Here is a 25,627-nt window from a genome sequence, read left to right as displayed (position 1 = left end):
TATCTCATTTCTCATATTATCAGCTGATCGACCAGAAGAAAAGAAAAAAGAAGCTACTGATTCCCAAGAGGAGGATTGAATAACGCCAACGAGACGCACAAATGATTTTTTCAAAAGGGAGAACTGAAAACCGGAATCTTCGGACAGTAATAACCGCAACAAGAGACCGAACAAGCAATCGAGTACAAGGCGAGGGAACCATCCAGGCAGAAGAACTAAATGGGGAATTCACACGCGGCTGATCTTTCAGGGATGAATCACAGGAAGAGCCTAAAATTTTTCAGTCCCGATAACACTCACGCATTATGTTCTCGATACAAGATACATATACTTGTGGGACACGTTTCGAAATTACAACGTTACTCGGGGAAAGGCGTGCTAACAAGAAGCTCATCGTGCATCTATAGAAAAATAATATCTTCGAATAGGCGACTATTCGCTAATTCGTAACGTCGACGAAGGAACGTTTGCTCTAAACATTCTTGTCTATTCGCGATGTCGCGTCAGCGGTTCTCGAATGCAGGCTTCGACCATTTCACGCGATTACACGGTATGCTTGAATCATACTTTGTAACGAAACCTTACAACGTGCGCTCTATTTTTCCTTTCTTTCCCTCTTCTATTCTCGTAAGAACACGAGCAAAGCAATTCTTGAAAATCACCTACTAACCTCTAACGTTGGAAATTCATAGTTCGAGTCCTTGTCACGAGAAATCTACGATGTTTCGTAACAAACGAATAATATTAGTTTAGTTAGTTACGTTAGTTTAACTTATTTAGTGTTAGTCTATATATATATATACGTATAAGTAACGTTATAAAATATTTTATAAACGACAAGAATTTAATTCCCAAATCGAGTGAAAAGACAAGTTTAACGTGAAATTGATCGACAATGTATATCGAATTGTTAAATTGCTCCTGCATAGAGAACGAGAAACGTGACTTATCAAGTTCTTCAACTATGGCATTCGTATTCAAAAGTGAACTATGAATTTATAGCATGTCGCAAAAGGTGATTTGACTTTGATTGATTTCGAATTGCTTTCTGTTGTGCTTTACTCGAATTACTAGAAATTGGAGCCACGCCGCCTGATCGCAGCAGTCCCTTTAATTAATTATAAAAACGACTCGTAAACTGAAGTTTCATATTGGAATCTTTGAGAGATATCGAAGCAGCGCGCGAAACTTAAACGATACGATGGAATTGTAAATTCCATATACATCGAATAACTGTGCACAATACGGCGATAAGGCCAGCGCGAGGGACCACTTCCAGCTGAGCAATAATTCAGCTGATAGTGCGTAAACACGTCCTAATGCAACGCAAAAGGAGATGGTTATTTGTCGGAGCGCTTAGTGATTTCCGAAAGACAACAGGAAAAGAGTCACGGAAGACGCCCTTTTATCCTCTGTCCCTTAATATCCCCTTTGAAGTTTCGAGAAGCGTATACTTTGATGACACAGACCCTATTCCTTTTGCAATATTTACACAGTTAATATCGTCTAAGTTTTATTGGTGTAAGCCACGTGTTTTACAAATCCCGTTGAAGATCGACCGGATATTCCTATCGAGACACAATCAGCAAATAGATTTATTTATCTAAATTACATTTGTATCTACCGTAACTCGTAAAGATATTTGAACATTTCCCATGAACTTCGCACGCATCGCATACAACATTTTTAAATGTGAAACTAATCTAAAAATGTATACAAAAAGTTACGATATATTTATTGCGAATACGTATATGTTTAGCAAAAACTTATATTAATATCTTAAACATATAATAAGTATGGAAGATGACCTCACTGATTATCGAGGTTTATTAATATACTAGATAATTGACTGTTTAAATATTTTTCTTACGCCAAATATCTTGCAATTTTTATATTATATTCCCAGATTTGTTTCCAACTTTACCAATATAATCATGATAGTCGGGTCTCATAAGAGTGCTAATGAAATTTCAAAATGTTTTGTACGATACATATAATAATATGTACGTATATCATAAAAGATTTCTACAAATGTTGGAATACTTTTGTGAACTGTCGTATATATAGTTCATAAAGTACATGTAAGAAAAATAGGAAATGCACAACGTTCTTATCGATCTGAAACTCTAATCAGAATTGATAGATAGCAAAGAAGCAAAGAAGAGTGCATTTTCGCATGATGAATCACGATTTTAATTATTGTTCGTGCGATCCTATTGGATTTCAACACCGATCCTCGAAGTTCAATATTCCTAATCTCCCAAGATAGTAGCTTAGAGGTTTACCTAATTCGTTCTCTTTGAAAACACGAAGCTTTGTGCCAGCCACGGCCAGGTGTGTTTCCATTAGAGCAAAGGATATTCAATTTGCCCGTAGAATTTATGGAACACTCGATTCCTTCCACTTTTTAAACACAATCCTCTTTCCAATTCAAAACTCGTCACTCGTATACATAACATGTTCCAAAAAAAGATCTATCATTTTGTGACTTTATAACTGATACAATATTTAGTGGATGAAGCAAATGTCTACCTAAGTTCCATTTCTCTAACACGCTGAATGCCATGGGGGTCACCTATGACCGGCGTACCAAGATTACTAGAAATACATAATTTGAACAAATGTCAATACTTATAAATTTGTTATTATTACCATCGTTACTACAATGGGGAGACGAAATTAATGCAGTATAAATATAAAAATAATTTTATTTATACATGAAACATAGATCCATTATGCGCGTCCCCCACCACTGGCTATCGAACATGGGAAAAACCCACTTTTTCCATGTTTTATCTTAATGAACAATAAACCCTAAGGAACGTTTCGATTAGAAAGATGTTTAATGGTAATTAAGGGCCTTGGCAGTAAAGTAAAAGTTGCTAAATCTTGTAATGGTTCCTTAGGATTATTACGGATCTGTTAAGTATGACCGAGGGTTGGATTATGGTGTATGGTAGATTCCGGAACGCAACAACATAGAACAGTTATTTAGTAACGCAAAGAAACATTATGAGATAATTAATAATCGCAAAAAATAAGTGATAAGTGAAAAATAAGTGAAAATGATGATTATACACCGTAAGATATCTCTTATAGGTGATATTTCAGCATTATATGTATCGCATAATAAAAGATTCATCGTGGCGCCACGGCCAAATCTTGTAAAACTGGCGTGGCATTCAACGTGTTAATTATATCCGTACAAATGTAGATTTACATAAACATCCGCGATACGTAGAATAATATTAACAGGTACTGCCTCTTTGTATATAATTATTCACGTGAGATCCGAATCAAATCTAATTCTCAAAATTCGTTCGCTATATCATTTGCCAAATATGTATTTGATCTTCACAAGTGGGTTTCAAATCGCAGAACAAGTAGTCGCAAGTTTGGAAAATCTACTTCTAACTATGTACGTACTTCGACATTTGAACGAGTCGAACGCCTTAGAAATTGCAATCGAATCGCATGAGTCAGAAAGATATTAGCATTCTGTTGAATTTTTCTAGCAAATTTCAAAAAATCAGATAGAACAGAATTCCTATAAATTCTATTTTTACGTTTGCGTTCGTTACTGGGTAATTAAAAACCATAGCCGTAAAAGAGGATTCTAACGGAAAATAGAGGATTTCTTTTTTATTTCCCAAAGTACTAATAGAAAATTCAAAAGGTTTAGGTCCTATTTTACTTGAAAGTGCCGCTTCTTTCTTTGTTTCAAGATATTTATAGAAGCTTCGAATTTGCTTTGACCGAACGATTTAATTCAATTGGCTGAATTTTCGTACCTGCTTGCGACGTATTTCAGTCCATCACTAGCGGTAGCTATCATGACTGCGTGCGAAACGAAAGACAATGAGCAAAAAGTTTATACAAGTTGTTGGAGTTGCAAGCATCGCGACGCACAGTTGGCTCGTCGCGAGGTTATACATAAAACATTTATACCTGGTAAAATTCAATGTTTATCGAAGGAGCTCGTTTAACCCGAGTCACGTGGCGGAATAGCAAACAAATCGACGAGTCGATTGTTTAACTTCGCACCATCGATAATACTCGATATTTTTTCATAGTTAAAAGCGTGCGAAAATGCATATGCGCATGGTACGTTAATTGGTATGTTAAAGTTCGACCGTTTCGCGGAACGTGCGAGCCGAGCACGTAATAAAATCGCCAGGGAGGCCATGGCGGACATAAACATCTTTATATTCGATGCACACTCTCTTTTAGCATAGATAAAAGATATAAATTTATCGTCGGAGAATTACGTCACGCAGTAAGACCTGAACTTCGGACGATACCGATGCAAGTCGAAATGCTGAAGTACATTGTCATTGTTGTTAACGCGTTCGCGATAATTTTACAAAAATAAAGTATTGTATAGAAGATGGCAAGCCTGCGCGATTGCGAGAAAAATTTGGTGAATTTTACTTTCGAACGTCATGTTTCATATTATTTGTTATTTTTAATTCACACAAGTGGGAATATTTGTGTTTTCGTTGGAATCATTGGTAAGTGGCTAAGCTGGGCATTCTTGTGCAATTAAATTATTACATTATTAACAAAAATTGTATAAATCACGAGTTACAAGATTTGGTATTGTATTGATAAATTAATAAATTGTCTTGCTTGATGGTAATACATTTGGCAATAAAGCGGATGGAATTTTAGAAGTAAATTTTATAAATTACAAGATATTCTATTACAAAAGAAAAATCTATCGAGCAAAAGGTCCTTGGTCATACTTTAGTTATAAAAAAAAGCACATTATTACGTTAAAGACTCTGAATGTGTTACTGAAGTAAACAAAATGGAAGATATACAGAAAATGACGTAATAAGGAAAAAAAGCAAATCTATGTCTATATATTTTGTAAAAAAATGATCATTAAAAAATTCTGAAAAATGTACCGCTGTAACTTTATAAAACTTCTGTAAAAAATTGTAAATTGGGTATTTTAACTGCTGCAAAATAATTCTAGTATTAATTTAAACGATGGCTTTGCACTCGTGGCGTGCGCGATTTTTCGAGAACGTAAATGTCGAAAAGATAGAAAGAATATACGGTGATAGTGCACCGAACAGGATGAAAGATCTCGCGGGCGAGTCGAAGCGAGATCAGCTGAAACGAATTCCATTAAGATCGATCGGAATGAAATGTTGCTTCAAGGTTCCGTTCATTCCCGTAACGCGAACCGCTCCGGAAAGGTTAGGAAGGATTTCTTTCTTGCTTACTAACGACAGCACACGGGGTGTTCTTTTACGTGGCTCCATTTTGTTCGATGCCATTGAAAAAGTCACTTTCACGCGCGAATATTATTGACGGAGACGAACGTTTTAACATGACGTGTATTATTTATGATGTATATTATATGTAAAACGTACATCAAAAAATAAACGAAAAAAATACATATAGAAAGATATGTAATAATAAAGAATATAAAAAAAGAAGAAAGGAAAAGACAATCAAACTCACCGAGTCGAAGTTCTCCAAAGTTGCCAGATCCAATTTTCTTGCCGACACGGAAGTTGGGACCGACCATGAGTACATTAGAGGAGGAGGTGACACTATACCTTGAGGAATACGCGTTGAATCTGGTAGCATTACCGCTACCACGAGAGATCCTCTTGGTCGTTTCCTGTTCGCGTTCAGAGCTACGCGCGAGCTGTAGCTGTGTGTCTCGACCGTCTCTTTTCTGCATGGTGCAAGTGTCCTCTGTCGTGGCAGAGTAATCTGCGACAGTCTGTTTAAACGTGACAGAAAAGGTCGATTGTACGGTAAAAAAAAAAACGTTGCCGATGTTAGTCTTGTATTAGTCGAATTAATGATGTAAACGATGCACGGCGTTTAATCGTCGGGGATCGATCCCCATTCTTGACATATTTTCTTCTTTGGTCGTCCCGTTGGATGGTCGCCGATGGAAAATAATAACTCCCAGCGGTTTCCTAAGGAGGAATACACACACGCACGCACACACAAAAGCACACACCGCGTACACGACGCGAGTCGCAGGTGTCACGGTTCGTCGGTCGATGCCTTCAGGGGATCAATCCCCATGCTATCCTAACCTCGAAACGGATTTCGAGAAATGTTTACACTTAAAGACGTAATGAAGAGGGCAGACGAGGAGAACACACACGCGCAAAATACACAACAGCTTTCTATCTCTCTTTCTTTCCTTTTTCTCCCTTCTTCTATCTCTTTCTAAGCGGCTAGTGGTTATCACAGACGGGAGCGAGTGTTCGTCGTGTCGAGGACCCTGGACGATTCCATACCAATTTCGACCTGCCTCTCTTGCCCGGCCGGCCGGGGGGAATAGTCAACGATAAATATCGCGTCTCAGTCAATACGGCGTGCATCGCCGTGACTGTTCTGTCGCACGGGAATACACTCGGAAACCTCCTCCATTACAAACGGCCCTGCCGCGTGCGATCGTGATCGTACTCAATCGTGGCCCGATAGTACCGCGGCCTCACCACCACAGACTCAATTCTGCAGTTAGATTTGGGAGCGCCGCCGAAGTGGCTCTGAACTCTTTTATAGTGACACGCACACTAGCACATGCACTTTGCGAGCTTCGTATGTTCCTTCCTTCTTGCCGAAGGAAAAATCCGCAGCCGTGTCACCAGTATGCCCGATCGGCTATTATATGCCCACACACAAGCCCCGTATTAACTGCAGTCCCCTCCGCAGTCCTTTCGCTCCCCAGGCCTTCCAACAAACTTTTATTTCGGAACTGGTTATACGAATACAATTTATATCCCTACGCTCTACCGTCCACCGATTACACGCACGCTATTTGAAAGACCTGTCGAACGCGGACAAACGATCGCGGACAAGCTTACGCTCCTGTCTCTCGCGCTCGACTCGACATAGGTGAGATTTGTTACGAGGCTGACAGTGCTGCCAACTTGAAACGAAATAACGCCGCTTCTCAACAGTCTATCGACGCCGACGCCCTCTTTTCCAAACTATCTCCATTCTTATACGTCTATAATTTTTTAACTTCTTCTTTATATCTTGCAACTCTTTCACGATTATGACTAATTTTTCTATGTTATGTGTATTTTTCTGTATGATTTTGATAAAATAAGTTAAAAATTAATATTAGATCGGTGTTCAATTTTATTACCAGACCAATTTGGACGACTAATTATTTATCTATATTCATATTCAGTGACACTAATATGGCGTTTATTTGAATTTTCAAATAAATTCAAGAGGGCTTCGGCGAATCTAATCTTATAAAGATTTCAATGTTATTAATTGTGTAAATAATACATATTATATAGTCATGTGTAATTTATAAGCCGTCCGTGAAACATTGACGCGATAAATAAAATGTTATGCTATTAAATATCTACGTATCCATAGTAACCAATTCGAATTTTACGGATTCCATTAATTTTCATTAAATATTTGCTCACTTTATACTAATTATTTTTATTTATTATATTATGATGCAATGGAGGAATTAGCAAATTCTGATGTTCGAGTTGTACTGAATATAAAAGAAGGTAAATCTTACGATTGATTACTTGTTAACCTTTTATTTATAAAATCTTTCTTGTGCGAAATAATGTAACATAAAATAATATACAAATATAGTAGAAAAACTAATTGTTTAATATATTTACTTAAAAATGACTTGTAGTGGATAAAATTCTATAATTTTGCATTATATATTTGCTTTTTTAATATTAATAAATGTATTTCTCTCTGAATTTCAACTTTGTTTTAATTTCAATAATTCCATGATATGACCTAAGCATGTTACTTAATAAACGTTAGAAGAACTTAACGTTTATTGTTAACAATCTTAGGCAAAGGTTTTGAACAAATTCTGCTACCTACATTAATTGTTGCAACTCTAAATGGACATTCCTTGGAAACTGATATAATAGAACCAAATTCAAATCCTGAATATGATCATGATTTGGTTTGGGAAGTAGATAAAAACAGACTACGAAAGTATGTATCATATATAATGTTTATTACAAAATACTTTGTAATGTTTGTTACTAAAACACAATTTTTAACTTTATAGGATGAGATCAGGACAAGTTCCATTAAAAATAGAATGCTTTGCTGTTAAAAGTAATGATATCAAAGAAAAATTAGGGTATCTTCTACTTAGTTTAAGATCTGCCCAAGTTTTTGCTAAAAGTGGTATTGATAATGTAAAAGCTAATTGGCATAAACTATCAGGATTAAAAAGTGAACTCAAAATACATAAACCTGAGTTACTTCTTGCCTTAAGTATCCATGATCTAGAAGCTACATCAATAAATGCTCAATCAGAGGTAAATCATTTGTTACTTTTAAATAAATGCTTAATAATGATAATGCAAAAATTATGGTATGAAATTACAGTTAAAAAATTTGGAAGAATGTCAGCAAGCAAATGTTCAATCTAATAAAGTAACACCAATTTTGTTACGTGATGAACGTCTTATACAATTAGGTCCATTAGATATTTGTCATGAATTCTTTTTAATGAATATCACTGCTATATCTGCAGCATATGTAGATTCTTTGCTACCAACGAGATATTATACAGATATGAAAAACAATTTACATTTTTGGTGTAAGATATTAGAAAATGATGTATATTTTAATCAAAGTAAAAAAGAGTATGGAGATATTTGGACACTTAATGAAAAAATTGTTATAAGGATCAGAAGTTCATTAAAAGTTTTCAAAGAATATTTACAACTAAAGCCATTTCTGTTCATATATTTAAAATATAAAGATCATATATTAGGTCAATCGGAAGTAAATTTGCAACCATTAATCCCTACTGATAATATTGAAGAATTTCTTAAAATCACTGAAAATAATAGTAGTATTCTAAATCAGCGGTGTTGTTTATGTAAAGCAGATTTCAATGAAAATAATAAAATAGAATGTAGAGACTCGTATCTCGATTTACAGCTAAAATTGCAATATGTAGGTAAAACAAGTGTAGTAATGGATACTTCAAATGCAATGATCAATGATTTCATCACTCCTAATTCTGCGGAATTAAAGAATATCTTAAGACAAGTAGTAAGCTTTGTTTGGAATAGATAATAAAGTAGCAACATTTAGAACTAATATTCATTGTATTTAATTGTAATTTTCAGAATTATAGTGAAATAGATTGTCATAGAAATCCTGCTGGTGATTTTAGAAAATATGGAATTCAAATTTTCAATCCCCCAAATGGATGCAATAATATAAATAAACACACTTTAAATTATGATCTTATAAGAGATCAACCTGTTAAAGCTACTTATTCACATTCAGTTGACACATTGCTGTGTCAATCTAATATCGATAATTCCTCTAAAAGTGTAGAGGCTTATCATTGTTATTATTTAAATATTTTGTTGATAGCAATAAAGGCAATATCTTCAAAATTAATTATTCCAAATATGGAAATTCGGTACTAATTACTAATTACTAATGTAACAGTTAAAATTAATATTTTATACTATGAAAGGGATTTTTTTTATTTAAATATATATTTTTTCTTTAATATAGGTTCCATCATCCAAAAACTGAAGTTACTTCAGCATTTCATCCAAAAATACTAGCGTCATTAGGAGAAAAAGTAAAATTACAAAATATAGGGTGCAAATTACAATTTATATCAGCAAAAGATGAAATTAAACAATTATTGCTAAATTTCCCACCAAAAATTAGTATATATAAAGTGGAAGGAAGTACTAAGACTTGTATATCTGAAAGTAGAATTAATACAAAAGAATTATTTTGTCAAAATAAGGTAATGCATTAGAAATTATATTTTACACTTACATACATTAAATAAATGTATTTTAGATGGAGTACCAATACAATATACCATTGTATGATATAGAACATAATAATATTGGCAACTTGGATGTTATGCTAAATTTACAAGATTATGGTCCATATTATAGGATTAAAAAAACCATTCCTAGTAAGTCTTTAACGTACATGACTTTTTATTAATTTGTTTCACCTATGCATGAGAATATAACATTACAAAATATTTGGTTTGGAATTAGATGAAAACTTAGGGCCACCAATCTTAGATGATAGTTTAGCATATAAAATAGTGGATGAGTTAGAAACTTGGAAAGAACGGCAAATGGAAATATTTAAAGTTGAGGTAAAATTACATCTAACTATAGAAAAGAAGGTATTTTTATTTTAGATATATATGATCTATCATTCATTTTTATAATTTAGTTAAAAAAGAAGGAAGATCGTCATTTAAATTTACTAAGTCAGGAATGGCAAAAACATAGAGAAAATTTAGAAACAAAACTTGCGTGTAGCGTTGAACAATGTAAAATGCTAGCAAATAGTTTAAATAATGCTACAGAAGACTTAAGAACACGAAGATTGAAAAGCCTGGAAAAAGAAACTAGGTTAATTAAAGCAAACGAAGATTTGCAATGGAGATATGATACAAAATTACACGAGCTTAAAGAGTCATTTCAAATGGTTCAAGAAGAACTTATGACAAAGGTTTATAAACACACTTGCGCCCTTATAAATAAGAATTAAATTATACAATCTTAATATTTTTAGATTGATGCTCTTGAAAAGAGGAAAACAGCTTTAGAAACACAAACTGAACAATTAAGTACTGAAAATGAAAAATTACAATTGCTTGTATCAAAACAGTCTGAAGAGTTGGAAACTTATCAAAAAGGTTCTTTGACACAGGATCAAACAGCAAATTTATTGCAAGAGTTAAAGACACTTGAAAAAAAATTACAAAATGCACAGGAAAGTAAATCTTTTTTCAAAGAACAATGGGCAAAAGCAGTTCGTGAGATACATCGTATGAAAATGGAACATCAACAAGCTATACAAGTTCAAATTAAAAATAGTAAAGAAGAATTACAAAACTTAGAGTATGTGCAATACGTATATTGGTATAACATGAATGACATTTAATACGTCCTAAAAATATCTTATTTTTTTTCTTTAGCCTAGAAGAAATATTATCTGCAGATTCTACTGCCTTGACAAATGATCAAATATTGTTAAATGAAATTCAGAAAGAAATTGATGTAATCAAGCCAAAAGCATATCTCATTGAAAAAGACGTTTATTCTCAAGTATTTACACCAAGTTCTGTAGGCTCAAAAATTTCGCAAAATGCTAACAAAAGCATATTAAAAAGATCAGATGAACAGGATGAAAGATTGCAAACATTAGTTGAAGAACGTGATTCCCTTTTAAAAACAGGGAGTTATACAATTGACGATACAGTTATTATGAAATTAAATAATGAAATCAGATCTTTAATGATGAAGTAATTCTTTTATATAAACTATACCTTAAAATGTTTCAATATCATAGTACAATATAAAATACTTTATAATCATTTTTATATGTATATATATACACATATATTTATTGAAATAAATGTATTTTATATAATTGGTTTTTATCTATATTCATGTTTAATTATGATTTCATAATTAAATTATTTTGTATGGAAAATAATTATTTTTATACAAGATAAGAAAGTAGGTACTAGACAATTATATTATAAAACAATTAATATAAAAAACAAAGCTTTACTTTAAAATGTATATTACAATTTATTTATACTAGAAAAAATCAAGTTAAAGAAAACTTTTTAGATCGAACATCTATCGCTTCTACGAGACCCTTTCCAAGAACATAAAAATCTTGTATGATTGCAGAAATATTTAAAGCTAGTTCATTATTATTATTACATTTTCTGCCACTTATATTTGAAACCTTGAGGTCCTTAATTTCTAATGCAGAAGGTCTCAATAAAACTCCAATTACTGTACCACCATAGGTATCATGGAAAAATAAGGCAAATTCATCATAACCATTCTAAAAAAAAATATGAAAAGAAAAATATTGATAATGATTAAAAAATCAAACTATATAGTAAATATTAATATTATGTGAAATATCACTTAAAAACTTACCCTAAGATCTTCTAGAAAATGTTGTACAGGATCAAAACCTACAATTGGTATCTTTTGGGCTGAATGATGTTTATATGGGTGCCATTCAACAATTGGGCATGAATCATTAACATCAATTGCTTGTAACCTTCTAGGAACCATACACGGTTTTAGGTAAATCAAACAATCATATTCTGTAAGTGGTGGCCTAAATAAGGGTTTGAAATCTAACAGAACTTTTGTAAAAAATTGATGTTCATATAACTTTATACATTGTCTAGCCAGCATTGTAATGCGATTTAAAATTAGAGTAGATGGTGCTTTTTTAGTCCATAATGATCTCTGTTGATCATAAGGAGTAGAGATAAATAGTGGTGGTAAAGAATCACGAGATGATCCAAAAAGCGTTTCCACGGCAATTATTTCGTCTTCTATATTTAAAAATGATATTATAAACACGGATAATACATTGACAATTTTTAGTGTCAAAAAAATAAATACTTACTAGACATTTCATTGTTGAAATTTACTATAACAGGATCTGTATTCCAATGACCCCTTGCAAAACTTTCTAAGAGTCTCAAGAATGCTATTTGAGGCATTTGAGGAGGTCTGTATGGTGCAGGTATTAAATACATTGAAGCTATAAGTAGTTCAACTACTATATCTGGCATATGAGAATTATCTAACAGCTGAGCGGATAACCAACGTTTTGCCAAACAACATGCAAGTCCAAAGGATGGTTGTTGATTATGTAAGCTACCATATAAATAATATCATATTACTAAGTTAAAGCATAATAATTTTTTAAGATAAATCAACCTTACCCATGTAAAGCACTAGTTAGCTTTGGTAATTCAAATAGCTTATTTTCTAATTCGATAGATTTTTCGTTATCTTTATATTGTATAACACCATCCTCAGTTATTTGCTGTTTCAAGCAACTAACTTCTTTTGAATGTGCCACTCTTAACCGAAACACAAATCCATCCTAACAAAAAATGACTACTTTTTAATGAATCATCTATGTTTAATATTATTTTCTTTGTTGAAAAAATAATATTTAAAAATAATAACCTTATATACATCGATATGTGAAAAATTTGGTTCTGCCGTTAACTTATATTGTTTCCTGAGGCATTCTGCAATTTGTATGTGAAAAGCGGCTTTTGTATTTCTAAGAGCTTCTAACTCATCTGGCCATTTTCCACTAGTTGATAATTGCAAGCTCACATCAAGTGGACAAACATATTTAGGTGCTTCAGTTATATTTCTTGATAATGTCAAACCCTTTTTAGATTTCTTAATAAGTTGATTATCAGGTCGATAAATCGTTGCAAGTGGTGGGAAAACGTCCGTATATCGAAAAACCGCGCTAGATCCTTGTACCCCATGTATTGATAAAGGAATGTCTGTAAGAGACATTAAATCTTTCTCAAGTTGATTGAATACGTTTATTACTCTCAGTGCTGCTTCTTCTCCCGTTCCATAAGTGAAATGCGTTATTTTTACCTAAATGAAACAAAATATTTAATATATTTTTATAGATAAAAATGTACTGAAAATGATTACCTTCTGCAATTGTAAAAGTTCTTCCATTTCACCCGCAATATATACAAATTTATTTTTAGGTATACCTAATTTTTTTCTTAATAAAAATATTACGATCTTTTTACATATTAATCTTTTTCCTGATAATGTTTTGCCTTTCGACCAAACTACTGCTTCTCGAGTAGTTCCATCTTGAAATCGCCGTAACTCTGATTTTTCACCCCAAAAATTTCTAAATTCAATGGCCTAGAATATGAAACTTATTATATCATATACACATAGAAAAAGAAGCAATAATACCCATTAATATTTAAAAAGCTTACATACTTCTGGTAAATTTGCTTCAGGTCCTTTGTCAACAATATTAAAACAATACTCTGGGTTTAATTCTAACCCAATAAAAATCTTCCCAATATCATCACAATTATTCCCTGTACATTTCCATTCTGAACTTTTATTCGGTAATACACAAATTTGATGTACTCTATTTGCCAGTCCTCCTTTAAGAGTATTACAAAGAATTTTTATTGCTTGGGCTCGATAATTGGGACCATAATCTAGTTTATCTTTGTCACTTGAATTAATATTTACTAGATTTCTTAACATTTTAGCACCTTTAAACCTATGCATTTTTTTAATTTTATTGTTTAATTAATGAATTACATATTTTGATAAGCTGTAAAAATAATTACCATACAAAATGATCAAATGCCATATAAAATGGTACTTTTCTCATGAAAAGTGATTGGAAACTGTTTGCATGTGCATTGTCCAAATGATTTAAGGAAAGTTCTGCTTCTTTTTGTACCCATCTATATGTAGCTTTAGACAGATCTGTAGTAATATTGTAATAACCAGTGCTATCCAAAAATACACAATCATAATACTCATGATATTTCAAAATTCTATCTTTACTCTCTTCATTTTGATTCGTACTTACTCCAGATTCACACCAATCAATGTGTACTGGTAAAATAAGTGATGTCAGTTAATAGTAATAAAAGTATCAAACCTATCAATATTTATACTTTAAGAATATTACATACTTAAATAATTCCACACATTTCTAACTATTTGATAACTGCTCATAAATGTGTTTAACTTTTTTATGGATAATAAATATAGAATAAGCATTGTTATGATATGTCCATTAAAAGCTGCATAGCCTTTTAATAATTCACGTTGAGTTAACCATATTTTCAATAAAATAATGCCATCTCTTATATTTGGATATTCTCTTATTATTTTCATATTCTCTGCATGTATTTTCATAACTAAATCACGAAGAATTATTGAATTATAATGTGGTGTTGGTACAAAATTCTCTGTAACTATAATTATAAAAATATGATTATTATACAGTATAAGTAAAAAAAGTAAGAGAAGAAAATCAGAAACATACTATTTTTGGTCTCTCCAAAAAACCATTGAGGTCTAACATTATTCTTTTCTGGTAAAAATCTACTTAATCTAAAACTTCCTTCTTGAGCTGATATATGTATCAATACATTAATTTTGGTACCTAATTTTCCACTTGGTACAATTTTTAAAACTGGCTTTAATGTGTCATTCATAAATCTCTTGCTTTCTGCAATATCATCAGTAATATTAGATGCTATGTATGCTAAATATATCATTTTCTTTTTTATATATCTATAGTTTAGGTAATCTTGTTTTTGGAACATCTTGGCAGGCATTTCAATCAATATATCTACAGTGATATTTGAACCAACTGCAGCTTCAAATACATAAGATCCTATAATAGAAATATCTGTTGGCTTAAGAAATTTAAATATTCCTTTTGCTACTTTTGGTACATTAAGCATTGGAATATGCATGTTCAATTTTTTCCCTAGTTCCTCATCTGAAAGCTACAAATATAAATTATAAATTACATAAAAGCTCTGTTTCAAAGTTTTCTGGTTAAATAGATCTACATACTTCATATTCTTCTGTTTCCTCTATGGATTCAATAGTCCCTTTAAACTTTTTAAACCAAATATCAAACAAATTTTTATATTTATCCTTAAATCTAACTGCATTTAACATTTCGTCTATTTGTAGTCTAAATAAATTGGAATGAAATAAATTTTCTGTTTCCCTAAGTTGATTTAGTTCTTCAGCAGTTGGTGGTTTATATAAATCATTGTCTAATTTTCTTTTCTTTTTTAATAAAATGTCTGTAGAATCATTGGTAACCTTCCTTCTTTTTTTGTCAGATACCAAGAGCAAATTTCCTCCTTTATTAATATCTTTGATCTTTTCCATTTCTTCATCTTCTTCACTTTCTTCATTTTCATAGTCTTTGTCTTCATCAATTTCATCATTAGAATGGTGATCATTTTCAAACGCCAAATTGCCAGAATGATTTAAAGAATCATTTATATTTGCCTAAGATACATAAGTTTATATATTTTATTTAGTTGCTTAATGTTCTTGAAATGTTATGATGTTAAATGTATAAATATTTTAGGTTATATGAATATTGCTACATTTCTTTTCATAAATACTTACCTTGTAAGGTATTTTCATGTTTATCTTTCAATTTTTTAATAGCTGTAATTGTGATATAATGTATAATATAATGTTAATATAATATAAAAGATTAACCCAAAATGTTTAAGAAAATATTTCACACGCTCACTTGATAGTTTCAAACCTCGTTGGTCCACGTGAGTGGATTTACTTTCTTTATTACTAGCACCATCTTTGATTCACCGTGCGTGCTAAATAGCCAATACTGTAATATCGACGTTTTTAAATTTCCAAATTAGATATAAACGACGATATATATTTATAATTAACCATTCCATTAAGTGAAATATAGATTTATATTAATTATTAACAATAATCTTTATAAAAAAATAAATGATTAAAATGCCTTTTCATGAATAGATTAATACGTTATTCTTCTGGTATTTATTTTTATATACTTATCAAACATGTCAAGATATAATACATTTTAAGTTACTAATTATTATTGTTGTTACATCATGGGCAACGCGCACATTACAAAAAACAAATAATACATATTTTAAAAATTATACAAAATAATTAACAATCAGATCAAACTCATATTCATTGTTGATTAATAACTATAGAAAAATATATCATATTTGCTATATTGTACGAATATATATGTATACATGTGTTGTGTCGACAAAATACTCTGGAACTAGTCATTATAAACTGAAATTAGCAAAATGCAGCTTTAATGAAATGTACCTAAACAACGAAAAGAGAGAAGTTTTACCACAGATCTTTTTTATTTGCCAAAAAGTTAATAACAAGAGAAATTATTATTCAGTTATGAAGTAACAAAATATTATTCTTGTTCCTTGAATTATAAAATCAAATAACAGAAGACTGATCATTAATTTTGTATAAGAAATAATATAATAGTTTCGTGGAATAACAATGATCTTCACTATGGAAGCCCACTTTTATTTAAAGGAAGAACATGCGTGAAAGAAGATATTTGTCTTAAAACAAGATGTCATGATACTATGCACATGCATCACTATACATATCTATAATAACATGTTATTAAAAATTTGTATGTAAACATATAATTTCGTAACATAAAAGTTATTTTGCACCATTTTCGGAAGAGTTGATCGTGCACGAAGATTTAACGTCATTACATACGTAGATACGTATATGAAAGATGTACTGCTGAATTCAATTATATTTACTCCATATTTTTTTGCACTATGAATTATTTAACATTTTATGATTGAGTAGATAGGTGAGATTTTGAAACTGAATGAGACAAATCTCATACAATTAGCACCTTGTTAGATTATTAGATAAAATATACAACAATCATAATCATAATAATGTGCAGAGATACAATTATTATTAATGAAATCATTTAAATATTAATTTTCGATAAAAATAAATATTACATTTTGTTGAATAATGATTTGCTTGCTCTAAATCAATCATAAGTTTTAATATGTTTTACTGCATAATTTTTATGAAAATATACAATATGCAATTTTCGAGAAATTGGAACAATTTGACATTTTTTCAAATGCCAGAATACATATATTTTAAATGAAAAAAATTACATTTGTTTAAAAAAATTATGCAGTAAAAATACAATACAATTAATAATAACTAAAAAAAGTATGCAAAAGCTAATTTTCTTTTAATATTGTAAAAATCTGACATAGCTAGTAAATTTATAATAAAGCTGCATAATCAAATGATATAAACTTTCAAACAAATACATATTAAAAATTTCTTAGACAGTGTTATCAATATACATTAATGAGCTTAATACCATTTCTAGATTATACAGATCAATATCAGTGCATTGATCGCATTAATTTTATTAAGCGAATACGCATGATATATTTGTTTCAGTAATAAGTTCAAACAATTTCCTAATATATATACAAGAGCATACAATTAAATTAGTCAATAACAAAACATAATACTTTAATAGATATATACTATTATCTTAAAGCATATTCTGATCACATTATTTGTTAAATTATCGAATGTAAAAATTATAATAATTCATTGCACCTTTTCAGAGCAAATAGTATTGTTTTCTTTTCATGTATATCAATATTTTTACTGAAACACAGAGAGAGCTTATATATATTAATTAATAATATATGGAAGTCTTTTCCTATTTTTCAAGCAGTACGTATAATTTTATGTTTATTAGAAACTAATAATTTAGCAGTATTTGTAACAATGATTCCAATAACACATAAGAGGATATTTAATTATAATAAACTAGAGAGCACGCAATATTACTAAAAATTTTTTTAGAAATTCAACAGGATACTTAATACAATAAAACATAGTTAACATATTGAATACTAAAATGCAAAGATATCAATCTTTATACCATTATGTGATTGGTCCAATTATATACATGATCTTTTTCTATTTAGTATTTATCATTTTTAGGCCCTAAGATTGGAACTACAATATTTTCCATACCACAAATTCCAGAGGATTTCAGCATATTAATTTTTTATCCATAGAGTATTCGCCTTTTAAACACGAAATCAAAATTTATATTACGACAAAAAAACTAAAGCATGAGAATGTTGGCATATAAATATTATGCAGGTATGCATCAATTTTGTTGAACATTAATACTTCAACTTAGAATAGTACTGATAGCCATATAGATCTATAGATTCTTAATGTTAAAAGTTGCAAAAAATAGAATCTTTTAATATAGAAAAGATTTTTTTAACATTCTCCTTCAGATAATATAATTTCAAATGTATAGAACTATTCATAGAGCAATTCTGTAAGAACCGATCCTCTCTTCTTAGTCTTTATATACATTAATATAGTTGGAGGTTTTATTATTACGTTCATTTATATATTATTAATAACTTGACCTTTAATAGAGTGTAGCTTCATCTGCAGATATAGCCAATTCTTCATCACTCCAATCACTAACTCCAAATCCTGATGATCCATGAAAACTGCGTGATCTTGCAACATTGCTAAAAACAAAGCAAATGGTGTTTTTCCTATCACTAATATATGAAGAAAGAACCAGTAAATTATATTATTGTATACAGCAATGTTTTAACATGCTAGTGCTTTATAACCTATATAATGTGAAACACTGTAGAAACTGTAATTTTGTACATTTCCACAGAAATTTCTATAAAAGTTCATAGATATAATCAATTTCATTAATTTAATTCTTTCATAGTTACATTTTCTTTTAATTTTTTCATTCAGAAATTTTTGAACAAATACTTGAAATATTGAACAAATATTGAGAGAAATATTGGATATGAAGAAATTGTGCATAGATAAAAATTTTTCAATACACTTGGTTCTTTCTTAAATCATGCAAGTAAAACAAATTAATAAATAACACATTAATCTAGCTGTATTGCATTAATAAGCCACAACAAACTATTCTGAAATTTCTGATTTGCACACTCATAAAAATGATACATATGTATGTATATTGGTTTACTTTCTAGCAATCTTGTATACAAATAACATTATTTTAGTAAAAATAACCACTTTTTGCAGCTTCCACTAAAAAAACAATTATGAATTGATCTTATGAAGTAAACAATGAATAATATGGATTTTTCTAATGTATACAAGATTAAAACTTTATATAATGTATATAATAAAAATAATATATGTATATCTCGTGTAAGTTTTATATTAAATTATAACATATCCATAGTATTCACATATTAATGGTGTATTGTAGATGAACTGATGTAAACAATAAACAATACAAAAAAGCAGCATTATTGCAATAGGATTTTCTTAAGAGGTTATGAAAAAGAAAACATTGAATGTCACATTTTTTAGTATATCCCTTAAAAAAATCTACATTGCAAAATCAAACAAGTCATTTCCGTACCACTTGCTTGTATCGATGGTCTCTATCATTAGATTATCGATCGCTATCGGTCCTACCAACATAGTGAAATAATTACTTCTTACATTAACTGAATAAAATGTTTTCATATGAATTTTAATTTAAAAATGATAAACAATTGCTTACCTTGGAGAAAGATTGGGATTTGTATTTTTCTTAACCAAACCTGCTTTCCTTCTCCCTTCCATTGCCGCTTTCATAGGATCATAACTTTTACGACGTTTCCAATTTTGCATTTCAACTTCTCTTGCATTTGGCATGGCGGGTTTCTTCGTTTCTTTTGGTTTTATCTTAGATCCCTATGATAAAAGAAATACTCAAGACTATGTGAAGATTACATACTATACATACGTACATGTTTTATGTAAAAGATACATACAGTATTCGTAGTTCTATTTGATCTCATACTAAAACGTCCAGAGTCAGTCCTACTTATGTTTGAAATAGATTCAGATTTTCGAGTATCTGGTGTAACTGGTTTATTTTTATTTATATTTCCTGGTAACTTTGTTGGTTGCAGGTCTAATCTTGCTCTGCGTAAACTGTAAAGAAATTTTTAAAATATGTGTAATAATAATATCCATGAATTATATTTATAAATTTTTACCTAAATGCTCGATTATATTTAGTGTTTGAAATAGCACTTTGTGCATTCGGATGACGATCGTCGCTGCTCTCTGTGTCACTAGGTTGGTGTAATGTTTTTGATATACTTTTATGTAAACTATGACTAGTATCTTCATCGCTATCATTATCTGAGTCTACTAAAGGTGAATGGCAGACTGTGATACGAGCAGACATAGCTGACATTACATTTTGTGTTGTTTGTAAATAATATGATGTTTCTACATCACTATCACTTTCCTGTGTATAAAAAATTTAGTTATTATTTCTAAAATTTCGTAAAAAAATATGTTTATATATATTTACCAATTGTGGACTGCATGGTGGAGGTACTTGATTGTCATTCTGAGCAATGCTTAATTCGTTGTCAGACCATTCATTAGCCAATGAAAGAGCACCACCTGTCCCATGAAAACTTGCTGATCGTAATACAGAATTGTCATGACTAAAAATATATTGGATAAATCAGAATAGAACAGAATTACATTCTGTAAATATTTGCGATATTATATCTTCAATATATACGTACTTTCCCGAACTATCTTCTGTACTGTGATGTTTCTTTGAATTGTCTATTAATTTTTTTCTACCTTCAGCAGCTGCTTTCATTGGATCATAGCTTTTCCTTCTTTTCCAATTTTGAAATTCTACTTCCTTTGATGTCAATGTTGAATTACTTCTACCAGATTTCTTCTGATCTTTAGTTGCTTTTTGTATAGGTCGTTGTGTAGTAGAGGCATGCTATAAAATATTTTAAGTTACTACTAATTATATAATTACATCTAACTTCAATAATTTTTAAAAATTTAGAAGAACTAAGATATAGTATATGAAAAGTAAAACATTGACAAATCTGAAACATTTACCTGAGATGATTTTGGTGCTCTCATACTAAGTCTTGTACTATCAGTTCTTGATATCGATGCAGCTCTTGGTTTTATAGGTTCTGATTTCTTTACAGATTCTTTATTGTGTACATTCACGATACTTGTACGACTTCGATGATAATTTTGCTGTTTATTTATAGCTGTTGGTTTTACTTCACTTTGTGCTCGTCTACGTCTTTCTTCAGGAGTTGTATTTGGAGTTGTATCAGATTCACAACTTAATCTAGACATTGTACAGCATAATAATAAATACATTATGTCAATGTTAAATTTATTACTTTCATTGTATATATTTTTTAAATACCTTGCTCTTCTTATACTAAAAGCTCGATTTAATTTAATTCCAGAAGAAACTGAGCCTAATGAAGATTTTGCTTGTTGTTCGCCAGTTTCACTGCTACTGTCGGAAGCAGCAAGATATCTTCCTGCTAAAGATGCTCTATCAATATCACTACTATTAAAGCTACTGCGACGAGATGACTGGCTTTGTGATTTTATATTTCTAATATTTGCATTGCTACATGATCTTTGGATATTTAAATTACGTTTAAGATTTGGACTATTTTGGAGAACACTATCTGTTGTTGTACTAAAACCAACATTTCCTTCATGATAATTTGCAGTACTATTTGATTTTCTTAACATATATGGACTAAAAATATAAAAACAATATAATTAATACATATTAATATATAAATGCATAAATGAATTTTTATGCATACCTATTTTCGACACACGTAAAATACCCAATATTTTTGGCTTGTGGAGAAGATTTTGTCAAATGCTTGGTTCTTTCCAGTACTGGAGAGTTTACAATGTGAGTGACAGTTTTGCGAGTTACAATTGGACTGTTTGTTAATTTTGGTGTAGACGGTCTTAGGCGATTTAAAATTGTATTATTTGAGTATTTAATTTCATCATCTTGATAATATTTCGTACTACTTCTTTTGGACGTATTACTGTCTGTTGTATTAGATGTATAATCCCTCCTACATTACAAAAGATCAAGTTACAAGAATTATTTAAATTACATTTTTTACATATAAATGATTTCTTTATTTTTTACCTGTCCAAGGAACTACTTCGTCTTCCTAAATGAAGGGAAGTAAACTCTTTGGACGGACTACTTAATTCAGCATTTGTATCTTCAGTCTTTGATTTACTTGAACTTATATATTTGCGGATACTTCTCCTACTTTCGTTGGTATTAATTCTTCTAAAAAGAGATTCAGATAAACTTCCTCTTCTGGCCAAAACCCCATGTACTGGTGTTCTTTGTGAACTTTGTGGAGGTGTATTATAACTGTTACTGGTATCATCGTCTGACTCTCCGCCAGAATCAATAAGTATATGTTGATTTGAAATTAAACCAATTCTTTCTTTTATTCGTAAATATGATTCTGCATCTAAGCTACTGTCACTTTGTTCCTAAAAATATTTATCATTATGTATGCTTGTATGTACATCACACGTACAGTCTAAATATTAATACAGTTAATGAATATTTTATACATTGCGGCTACGAGCGAGTCGTTGCGATCTGCTATGAATAGGAGATGGTATTTTGGAAGGACTTAATGGAGGAGTACGACCGGTTGGCCCACCAATTGCTGGCGGTAGCGAATTATGTTCTGCTACCTGAGTGGCCCATTCAGATATCCACGTGTTATTATCTCTTGAAATACTCATCTTTAAAATAAAAAATATTTGATATACTATCAAAGAACAATTATCATAATTATAATAAACAATGTATAATTGACATACTTTAAAACTATGAATACATGCTTCATTGCTGTCTTCTTCAGTTAAAACACCAACACTAAATATCTTATCAATATCCATTCTTGCTTTTTCTTCATCTGTATAATCTTTGTGAATTGTATATGTTCCTGCTTCACTAACTGCTTCATCTGATCCTCCATCAACGTTACTAACATTGAAAACATCTATATCTGTTTCAGCTAGATCATCTGGGTTTACTTCCATTGTATAGCTGACACTAGATAAATTGGATCCCTTAACGCTTATGGTTTTATTTCTAACATAATTTATGTTAGACACTTTTTCAGATACATTGTCAGATGAATGTTCATATTCATCATCTTGATCAATATTCTTTGTATATAATTTTTCAGCATCATCATCATAATTGTTTACTTGAATTCTACTTAAATCATTTATAGTAGCAGACTTTTGTGGTACCCAATATGATGTTGCATTTGTTTTCTCTGTATAACCAAGTTCCAGTGAGAGATTCTTATAAGGAAGTTTAGGTTGTTTTGACTGTTCAAAAGATTTACTCATTGTATCTTGTTTATTTTGAAAATTAGATACTTTTACATTAGATTCAGACTTTTTTAAAGCATGTGACGGTTTTAAGAATGATTTTGAACCTAAAAATAAGGTGATATAATTACAAAAAAATATAAAACTCAGTAATATATTACAACTGTGAAACAGTAAAAATATAAAAAACAATATTAATATTATAGATAACTAAAATCTTTTAATCTAATATAATATAATGTTTTAATATCATATGTGATATTATAATCATTAATGTTGCCAGCCTATATACTGTGAAAATATCGAAAGTACCTGAGAAGAATATTAAAAAGCATAGTAAAGATGACTTCATCATGACTCATACATTACAAATATAGTCTTCCATTATATTCAGTTTGCTATTCAAAAGGAACTGTTTTCCAATCATGATAAAAATTTAAACACTTCAGACATTATATAATAAATACATGTTTATATTATACAAAATAATTAAATTATGCTAATAATTAATGATACTCCCCTATATATTATTATTAAAGCATAAAATGTATATTTGTAAAGAAAATTAATTACTCATTTTTACAATTATTACCATATATTATATTAAAAAAACATTTTTCAAAGATAAAATTTATAAAGCTTGCTACAAATTTAATTTTCCAACATTTAAATATGACTTTAACATAATGAAATTACCTAATTGTTTCAGTTTCTCTGATAATTGATCTGTTTTTCGCTTTGTGTCATCCTCACTACTGAAATAGCCTTCAGAATGTGTACTAGAAACTTTTTGTTTTTGCATTAAGTTTGAAGAAACTAAAGCGCCAGGCTTTTTTGTATTTATTTCTACCTAAAAATTGAATTTACTTTATGCATATTTTAAGAAACTTTAATTTTTTATATGTTTTTATACAGAATATACTTACCTTTGATGTAGACAAATTTCTTTTATGTCTAGCATTATATCTTTCAAATAAATTTTGATATTTAGTTGTATCAATTTCCTTATTGCCAAAATCAATTGTGAAAGCTAATGGAGCTTGAGATACATAACCATCAGTAGAGTTTTCTGATGTTACTTCTACTTGTTCAGTCTTACAATCATCTTTTAGAACCTTCTCATCTTGTAATAATTCCTTTTCCTTATCTTCATCGCTTTTTTCTTCTTCCTCTTCATTTGTGGACACTAGGTTATCTCCTAAATTTTTCGCGTAAATTTGAGAATTTTCAAATTGTGCGTATATAATAGTATCATCACGTTTCTCGCTATCAATCGTTATATTTTTAAGGGAAGACAATGAATCTTCGACATCTTTAATATTTTCGTTGTCTTTTTGAATATCGTCATTAAATTCCATTGAATTGTTTGCCGAAAGTTGAGTGTCAACCTCTTTGGATGTGTTCTTTTCTACTTCCATATTCACAGCCATTGAACATTCCAGTTTTAAACATCCGTAATTAGAATGGTCACGTTCTCTACGACACTACTATCTATTACAATTAATTTATAAATGCCACTCCTATAATTACATCTCACTGCTTGACTGTAACGTCATATAAAATCCAATATAGTATAAAATTTTTCTGACACATCGACACAGGTGCATCTATTATACGCCATTGACGGCAAAAAGTGTCAACATTCATAATTACCAATGTACGGAAGGAAATGTTACCAAAATGAAACTATTATGTGAATTCTTGTAGTGGAAGTTTTAGCGCGGTACGTATGAATTGTAAGCAGTATAAAATAATTAATTAATTAATTAAGTAAAAATTACATTTATTCATAACATTTTTTTTAAATTATTCAAAACTGATTAATTTATTAAGATTTAATTATTTGGAAGTTTTAATTTATTTTAAATGTTTAAAGTATAATTACGCGGGCATGAACAATGTGTTTTAGTACTCCAAGGATAACAACCCCGTTCAAATTTCCAATTGACTAT

The 25,627-nt window shown here is 30.3% G+C and overlaps 4 protein-coding genes across 20 annotated transcripts in view; 1 reads left to right on the top strand and 3 right to left on the bottom strand.

The window, feature by feature from the left end:
- Positions 1 to 6,903, bottom strand: part of LOC100642629 (casein kinase I) — a 63,358-nt gene extending 56,455 nt beyond the window's left edge. For 6 of the 13 annotated variants that reach the window (XR_001099647.3, XM_012319451.3, XM_012319457.3 and 3 more), the window contains exon 1: positions 5,476 to 6,901. Coding sequence is in view for 12 of the 13 variants with exons in the window: in XM_012319451.3 (XP_012174841.1) it covers positions 5,476 to 5,701 (226 nt within the window). In the remaining variant the exon portion in view is untranslated. Of the gene's footprint in view, positions 1 to 5,475 lie in introns of all 13 variants that reach the window. The other 7 variants (XM_012319463.3, XM_048414459.1, XM_048414460.1 and 4 more) reach the window with 4 other exon arrangements.
- A 128-nt stretch (positions 6,904 to 7,031) lies between these two features.
- LOC100642512 (centrosomal protein of 120 kDa) lies at positions 7,032 to 11,351 on the top strand. Of its 3 annotated transcripts, none has more exons than XM_012319447.3 (11): positions 7,032 to 7,517; positions 7,824 to 7,971; positions 8,048 to 8,303; positions 8,374 to 9,048; positions 9,126 to 9,427; positions 9,526 to 9,769; positions 9,826 to 9,946; positions 10,035 to 10,138; positions 10,219 to 10,500; positions 10,564 to 10,892; positions 10,970 to 11,351. In XM_012319447.3, the coding sequence occupies exons 1-11, from the start codon at positions 7,466 to 7,468 to the stop codon at positions 11,298 to 11,300; spliced, it is 2,844 nt and encodes a 947-aa protein (XP_012174837.2). In that variant the 5' UTR covers positions 7,032 to 7,465; the 3' UTR covers positions 11,301 to 11,351. The 3 variants fall into 3 exon arrangements, with proteins under 3 accessions (XP_012174837.2, XP_048270404.1, XP_048270405.1); XM_048414447.1 differs by having other exon boundaries at positions 7,770 to 7,971; XM_048414448.1 differs by lacking the exon at positions 8,374 to 9,048 and having other exon boundaries at positions 7,053 to 7,517; positions 10,970 to 11,350.
- A 193-nt stretch (positions 11,352 to 11,544) lies between these two features.
- On the bottom strand, positions 11,545 to 16,187 carry LOC100642396 (nucleolar protein 6). Of its 2 annotated transcripts, none has more exons than XM_003393757.4 (12): positions 15,996 to 16,181; positions 15,423 to 15,872; positions 14,884 to 15,352; positions 14,528 to 14,812; positions 14,174 to 14,447; positions 13,809 to 14,103; positions 13,503 to 13,727; positions 13,008 to 13,442; positions 12,758 to 12,921; positions 12,436 to 12,689; positions 11,952 to 12,361; positions 11,545 to 11,853 (listed from the first exon to the last, which is right to left on the bottom strand). In XM_003393757.4, the coding sequence occupies exons 1-12, from the start codon at positions 16,011 to 16,013 to the stop codon at positions 11,608 to 11,610; spliced, it is 3,525 nt and encodes a 1,174-aa protein (XP_003393805.2). In that variant the 5' UTR covers positions 16,014 to 16,181; the 3' UTR covers positions 11,545 to 11,607. The 2 variants fall into 2 exon arrangements, with proteins under 2 accessions (XP_003393805.2, XP_048270400.1); XM_048414443.1 differs by lacking the exon at positions 11,545 to 11,853 and having other exon boundaries at positions 11,983 to 12,124; positions 12,203 to 12,361; positions 15,996 to 16,187.
- A 186-nt stretch (positions 16,188 to 16,373) lies between these two features.
- On the bottom strand, positions 16,374 to 25,321 carry LOC100642278. Of its 2 annotated transcripts, XM_003393756.4 has the most exons (15): positions 24,602 to 25,321; positions 24,372 to 24,525; positions 23,154 to 23,782; positions 22,899 to 23,075; positions 22,453 to 22,814; positions 22,109 to 22,375; positions 21,691 to 22,038; positions 21,366 to 21,609; positions 21,029 to 21,240; positions 20,806 to 20,944; positions 20,483 to 20,739; positions 20,255 to 20,417; positions 20,002 to 20,174; positions 19,858 to 19,909; positions 16,374 to 18,964 (listed from the first exon to the last, which is right to left on the bottom strand). In XM_003393756.4, the coding sequence occupies exons 1-14, from the start codon at positions 25,103 to 25,105 to the stop codon at positions 19,891 to 19,893; spliced, it is 3,648 nt and encodes a 1,215-aa protein (XP_003393804.1). In that variant the 5' UTR covers positions 25,106 to 25,321; the 3' UTR covers positions 16,374 to 18,964; positions 19,858 to 19,890. The 2 variants fall into 2 exon arrangements, with proteins under 2 accessions (XP_003393804.1, XP_012174811.1); XM_012319421.3 differs by lacking the exon at positions 19,858 to 19,909.
- Between the last annotated feature and the right edge of the window lie 306 nt (positions 25,322 to 25,627).

This window comes from Bombus terrestris, chromosome 2 (assembly GCF_910591885.1).
Source record: "Bombus terrestris chromosome 2, iyBomTerr1.2, whole genome shotgun sequence".
In the NCBI taxonomy this organism is placed as follows: Eukaryota; Metazoa; Arthropoda; class Insecta; order Hymenoptera; family Apidae; genus Bombus; species Bombus terrestris.
Note: the sequence above shows the minus strand (reverse complement) of the source record. Positions and strands in the feature narration are given on the sequence as shown.